At 41.1% G+C, this 7,412-nt stretch overlaps 1 protein-coding gene across 1 annotated transcript in view; it reads left to right on the plus strand.

Annotated features, from left to right (window-relative positions):
* The window catches only part of gfra4a (GDNF family receptor alpha 4a), a 158,741-nt gene that overhangs the window by 123,090 nt on the left and 28,239 nt on the right, over positions 1-7,412 (plus strand). The window contains exon 4 of the mRNA XM_032511088.1: positions 5,543-5,882. Within this exon, the coding sequence (XP_032366979.1) occupies positions 5,543-5,882 (340 nt within the window). The remainder of the gene's footprint in view (positions 1-5,542; positions 5,883-7,412) is intronic.

Genomic DNA, 7,412 nt, shown 5'->3' on the forward strand with positions numbered 1-7,412 from the left:
CTCTCCCCTTTCTCACCTAGCTGTCCTGTCCATTAAAGACAGAAAAGCCACAAAAAAAAGAAAAATGACACTTTCACTATGTTTTATATTGTATAAATATGCAAAATGAGTGCAGGGTAAGGTTAAATCCTCTAATTGTTCTACTACTGGACAATTAATTGCATGCTGGGTATTTTTCTGCAGCATATTTGGTGTCATGTTAAAGTATAATACTGGCTCAGGAGAGAATAAGTGGAAGCTTAATGTTTATTTGTTTGGTTTTTTTTAAACTAGATAATCAGTGATTCCTCATGTTTTCCATGATCACGTGTATCCTCGTGATATTAAAGTTGCACAGAGTATTTTTGTTTGTTGGCGGCTCTTAATGGCGATGAGGAATCGGTGTCAAATACAACTTTTATGACTTCAAACCTGAAGTAATGCAAGCCGACGTCAGCAAACAGCACATGCTTTTTCTCTACCACAGGGCGAAGAAAGGCAAATTATTTAACTGTGGTTTTAGGCCAGTTCAAGAGACAGTTTGCATGATAGCCCTAAAGGTAAATTCAGATTGTGTTCAGGTTAAGAAACAGTTTACACTAACACAGCTTTACATGGAGTCCATTAAACTTTAAGGCACACATCTGAAATCCGTTATGTGCCCGCAGGACTTTAAAAACTGCATGTGCTCACTAGCACGTTAATGAATGATTCTGGTTTATTACAATTTGCATCTGAATTACTTAAGTGTGCCCACCATTTTCTTCTGATATTTTTGTACTCACTGAAGTTATTATTGAGATCAGGGAATTCAGTGACATGTCTAAAATGAAGATGTTTAACCCTTAGCTTACTAGACTTATTTGTAAGAGAGAATTTAGGAGATTAAAACCCAAATATCCAAACACCTATCACAGTTTAGACCCTCCTCCAGGTTCAGTTTGGACCCACTGTACTTGTAGTTGTTGTGCATGCACAGTTTTATTGTGCAGTGAGGGAACATTTCTTACCTCGCACCATAATTGGATTCTCGCAACATCACAAGATCACGCCAAACATGACAGGATCACATATCACATTCAAATCCATCTTGTCAGGCTTCAAGTAGTCTCGCAGTGCACAGCGCTGCAGAGGAAGGTCTGGCTGGTCCACACAACAACAAAAAACGCCTCTGGTTTATTGGCATTTATTTAAACCAATCACAATCCTCTTGGGTGGTGCTAGGCACTGGACGCAGCAACGGTGTCTCTTCAAAATAGTCTCAGGAAGGAACTTGCTTTGATGGAACGTATAACAAAAAACTCAGATTGGACAGATAGTCTAGCTAGCTGTCGGATTTACCTGCAGAGATCGAGGACCAGGAACCATGTCCTCAGAATGGACAGATGTCTAGCTAGCTATCTGGATTTACCCTGCAGAGATTGAGGACCAGGTAACCATAGTCTCAGATTGGACAGATAGTCTAGCTAGCTCTGGATTTACCTGCAGAGATCTGAGGACCAGGTAACCATAGTCCTCAGATTGGCACACAGTCTAGAGAGTGTATGGATTTACCCTGCAGAAATCTGAGGACCAGGTAACCATAGTCCTCAGAAATCCACCGGAGGTTAGAATACCGACACAAATAAAGTAAAAGGTGAGGGACATCCAGCAGAACCTCTGGGAGCCCCTGAACAGTTCCATAAAATGAAACATCATTGATATTGACTAGGCTTCAAGTAATGTGTTTGTGTCTAAACTACCAGCACACCAAACCAATCAGCGTCCAGGGAGGAGCTAGTGGCAGCTACAGGCTTAGTTTAGCTGTGTGTGGCGGCCGTGAAAAAAACAAAATGGACGTGATAGACAGATGGTCCATCCATCACCTGCCAGTTCTTTTTCTTAAGTGCCTGTCCTTTCCCACACAGTTTCCAATGACGGCTTCTCAGATGGTCCTGTGTTTTCAGCGATCTTTTATAATGGAAGTGAATAGGACACATCTTTAAATCTTCTTCAAACCTACTGCTTCAGCATACTTTCCACTTCGAGGTGGATGGATTATCTCGGCAAAGAAGAAGTGCTCACTAACACAGATTTAGACAGTTTTGTAAACAATATTTGAGAGAAAAAGGCCTTCTGTATACTTAGAAAAAGTCTTAGATCTTCAGTTTAGCTTATGGAAAATGGGGGCAAAACCAAAAGTGTTGCGTTTATAATTTTGTTCAGTGTATATATATATATATATAGATAAATAACTTAACAATTCAGATTCCGTGGACAACCCTCATAACATGCTTGCATAAGCTGCTTGTTAAAGTGACACTGCTTGTTTTAGGCTGCTGTGAATTACAGCAGCACCAGACCTGCACTGTACCGCCTCCTCGTAAATTTCCCTCCAGCGACTCCCCGGGAGGTCAAAGTTGACATCCATGCCATGCATCTCGACAAGTCGCCTGCCAAAACAACAAAGATGTGATTAATGGATGTTTGTCCGCCCGTATAGCATCTCTCCCTCAAACAGAGTAATGACCCTTTTCAAAGACGCAAGATGGAGCCACGGCTCATCATATTTTGAGGAGTATTCAAACAACAGAGTACTTCACCCTTTACCAATTCATCAGTTGACTAAAGGGAAGTCAGTGGTATTAACAAAGTGCCTCTATTTAAACAGAGTGGATGTTTTTAATGCATCATTGGCCTCCAAGAGCAGTAGAAATTGCATTTCCTTGCTAGGATTTTCTACTTCATGCACCTTGGTTGTAAGACAAATATCAACAGTTTTGTTGGTTTTTCTCTAATGCAACCATATCGCAGCATGTTATAATGTAATTAAGGCAGGCTTTAAGGGTAATCAGGATCCGAAATACACTATGAGAATGAAGTGCAGAGCTTTGATTTGTGGGTGTTCATATCCTGATTAGGGGAACAAAGTCTCTTACAGGAAGTCCTTCTTTTGAGTATCAAACACTCACCTCGTGGAGACTCTAGTTAATCTAATCTTAATCTAACCTAGTCATCTAATCTAATCTAGACATTTAGTGTTTGTCCCCAGTACATACTATATATTTTTTTTCTTTCCTCCATGTGACCTCCGTAGCATCAGCACAGCGACAGGCCATCTTTGTGCCCATCGCTGAGGGGGGGTTACCAAACACTAATAGAGTGATATTACCACGGATTGTACTAGACTATAGAAACAGTTAGATCACTATAGAACATGTTAAACACAATAATAAGGTGCAGGTGCATGCTGGGGGGCTTTCCGCTACACCTTTATGACATCACAATATGTACTCAGGGTTTCCGCAGTGGGTCTTAAAAAGTGTAAAATGTAAAAATCTAAATTTTAGGCTTTTTAAAGTCCTACATTTGCAAAAGTGTTGTGTTCTAGGTCTTAAATCGTTTTTAACAGGTCTTCATTTTCCTTCGTCTACCTCTAATGCTTTTTTTTTTTTTTAATTCTGTGGTGTTGTAGTTCTTTCTTACACTAGTCCAAATATAATTGTAATCTAGTACAACTACAGATGAGACTAACATGCAATTTAGATTGAAGACAATCAGCTTTTGTGTTATTGGTGCGACTCTATTTCAGATTGTACCACAGACACAAAACAGATTTTATTCTTCAGCTATGGGGAAGTCCAAGTTTAGTGATACTTGGCTTGAAAACACGAATTTAGGGCTTAGTTGATGTTGTGATAGAGGTCTTAAATTTCATTCATCATGATCTTAAAAACGTTTTAAAAAGTCTTGACTTGGTGAAACCTGCAGAAACTGTGGTACTGTATGTGTGTGGTGGAGAAGTAGATGATACTATACTATGAGTTGCTATGAATATACGTAGTTTCTTTTTGTTTTTGCTGTGACTCGTCATTAGGATAGCTGGTAACTGCTGTGACTCGTACAGCTATACTCCTTCATACAGGACTTCAACTACAGAACCACCTCTGAAACCTACAGGTGTATCACAGGACATAAAAGAAAGTATTGCCTTACGTTTGTAATGACCTATATAATGGCTGAACTACATATCCCCATTTTCCTATTGACAAATACAACAAACAATTGAATAGTATGTATTGAATATTAAAATAAATCCCAGGTTGACAAATATCGAAAGAAATTCAAAGCTTAAGTCAATCTCAGACGCTGTGTCATTGCACTGTGCTGGTTATACGGAGCCAAAACAACATAATGTGTCACTGCCCAATTACAGTCTGCACTGTAGATTTCAAATTTAGATATGCGCTGATGAATATTACAGAAGCAGGCCTGTGACTGGAAAACAAACCAGAGCAGGAGTGCATTCAGCCTCAGGCAGTTCTGAGGTGTAAATGTGTGTGAAGGCACAAGGCATGAATGTGACGCAGGGTGTTCCTGGATAAGACCATGCATGCTCAGCAAGTCACCACTCAATAAATAATGGCTTTAAAAAAAAAACTCATAACAAGGATTTTACATGAAAGCTCATGTGCATATATTTCGTTTCCTACGCATGTGGCAACTGGAAGCTATTTGTCATCCAGTTCCATCAGGTCCTCCCATCCTCTCCCCGTTTGCTTTGCAGTTAAGTTGGGGAGTAACCTATGCTATATGGCGGGTTGTTAGCTTGCTCCCCCAGGCCATTCATATTTTATATGACAGCTTGGTAAGAGCCGTACTCACCAGGAGACACAACTACAGGCAGTTTACAAACTAATGAGTGGCGCTTTCTGCCAGAGGAGTGGCCGTATCGACTGGGAGGTCGCTTGGGGGGGGGGAATACGCATGATGATGGATTGGGAAATAATGCGGCCAAAAACAGCTGCTTATAAAAGGGGCTTTCCACTGCTTCCACAGAGGTGTCTCAAGTCACCGGGAGCATGAGCCGTGAGGGAGGCAGAGGTGATGAGTTGAGGAAGAAGCGATGGGTAAGGGAGAGCGAGCTGAACGGAGGAAGGGAAGAGACAGATCGAGTGGGGGTTAATGGCAGCGCTGAGAGTGGCAGGCCCACAGCGAGAAAAGGAGGTGAACGAGGGATGGACCCAGAAGTAGGGGGAGGGAGCGTTGGAAAGATGGCTAGATGGATGAAGGGAAAGGAGCAGTAATTACAGGCCTTGTTGTGCACAACATTACATTACATGTCATTTAGCCGGTGCTTTTATCCAAAGCAACTTACAGTTAGGGGTTAAGTGTCTTGCTCATATCCACTGCACCATCACTACGGTTGGAGAGATGGTGAAGCTGCTTTTTCAGCACTGCCACTCTGCATTATCCCAGCAGAATGAAATATTCAGCCATTAGGCCTCAGCTGAAACACATCCAGTGCCCGAGCTCATGCAACATTTAAACACCATTCATGTTCTATTCACTGCAAGGGGGCCTATTACATGTAATCATCATTTTTGGTTTACTTTGTGTACTTTAAGACACACATTTCTTTATTCATCTGTAAATGCAACACTGCATCTGAGAGGTGAGAGCGACAACTCTTTACCATCGCCAATTAGGCTTTGAAATAATTGGTAAACATGGCAAACATTTGATTTCCCTTAAACCACACAGAAGGATGACGTGCTTCCCACTTTGTGTCTTCTCCTTCTAGAGTCCGAAGTAACGACGGTGAACCGCTGCCTGGATGCTGCCAAGGCGTGCAATATAGATGAGACGTGTCAGAAGCTTCGTACGGAATATGTCTCATCCTGCATCCAGCCGTCAGCCCGCTCGGGGCCGTGTAACCGACCAAAGTGCAACAAGGCGCTGAGAAAGTTCTTTGACCGTGTTCCCCCGGACTACACCCACGAGCTGCTGTTCTGTCCCTGCACTGACACGGCCTGTGCAGAGCGCCGCCGGCAAACTATCGTGCCGTCCTGCTCCTACGAAGACAAGGACAAGCCCAACTGCCTGGCCCAGCTGCGGATCTGCAAAGCAGACTATGTGTGCAGGTAAAACTTAAAAATGTTGTCTTACATCCTGTCCGCTGCCAGGAACATTTCCCACTTAATTTCCTAAATTGGCATTACTCGACTCACCGAACCGATCATGTGCTGCAACTGTGGCTTCTGTTAAAGGATCACAAAGGGGATGTTACACGTTTTAGCTCAGTTACTGCAATCGTGTGCACATTACATAAATGCTGAACACTATTCAAAGAGTAGTCATTAAATATTGGTTAGATATTGTTTTGTGTTCTTGTTTTGTCTATTCATACTGACTTGACACTTTAATAGGTCAGGTAAGAAAGACACAAGGAATCCATGACAGCAACACTGATGGATTTAGAAAGTCTTGGTGTGTTTAAGGGCTGCTCAGCAGCTCTGATGTCCAAGATTTAATGCTGAAATATATTTTTGAGGCTCAGAATGACATAGTACTAGAGAAATCTTTCAATCCCGTGCCAATTTTGATGTCGGTACCTTAACAATATTTTTTTTAGATAACCTATGTTTTAAAATCCATTTCGGCACAAATACATTAAACACAAAACTTTTATTTTCCACCTTAGTTATGAATCAAAACAGTCTGATGTAACGCTGCTACTCATAGTAACATAGATTACACTGGTTGTGCTTTTGGATGGGGGGCTGCACAAGTCAGCTAGATTAACAAAAGAAGAACAACATTAACATATTATAAATAATAAATGAATAAACAAATTACATTGTGTACAGGCTAAAATTGAACTAACTAAAATGCAAAGGAACGTTAAGAACAGATGTTTTAGTTTATACTGCACAATGACACAAACCTTTAACAATAAACTCCGTGACTGCCCTGTTGTCAACATAGAACTAATGGAGAACTAATTTAAGTGCAAAGGAATGTAATTAAATTGCCTTGTTGCTGAAAGGTGCTGTAGAAATAAAGTTGCCTTTTCTTACAACATAAGCCTGTCAGTCATCAGGGCACAGAAACCACTGTTGTGCCAGCTCGTCTCAGCACCGCAAACGCTTTGGCCTCGCCGTTAATATCGCTGATCACATCTCTCCAGTTCTGAAGTCTTTACACTGGCTTCCAGTGTCTCAAAGAATTGATTTCAAAGTACTCTTGCTAGTTTATAAATAACTTAACGGTTTAGGTCCAAAATACATTTCTGATCTGCTACTACACTATGACCCCCCCAGACCTCTCAGTCATCTGGGACAGGTCTACTTTCTGTCCCCAGAGTCAGAACTAAACAGGGTGAAGCAGCTTTCAGTTTCTATGCTCCTCATATCTGGAATACCTCCCAAACCTGTAGATCCGCTGCTACTCTCAGTTCTTTTAAATCAAGGCTGAAGACCTTTCTTTTTGATGCTGGCCTTTCTTAAATGACTGCTCATTTCTTTAAATTTCTTATGCTGCACTGTAACTTTATTCTTGCGTTTTATTTTTTTCTATTTGTTTTTAACTGTCTATTCATGTGTTTTACCGGTTTTTAATGCTAATTTTATCTGTTTTTACTTGTGTTTTATCTGTTTAACTGATTTTGTGTA

This window comes from Etheostoma spectabile, unplaced genomic scaffold, assembly GCF_008692095.1.
Source record: "Etheostoma spectabile isolate EspeVRDwgs_2016 unplaced genomic scaffold, UIUC_Espe_1.0 scaffold314, whole genome shotgun sequence".
NCBI classification, from domain to species: Eukaryota; Metazoa; Chordata; class Actinopteri; order Perciformes; family Percidae; genus Etheostoma; species Etheostoma spectabile.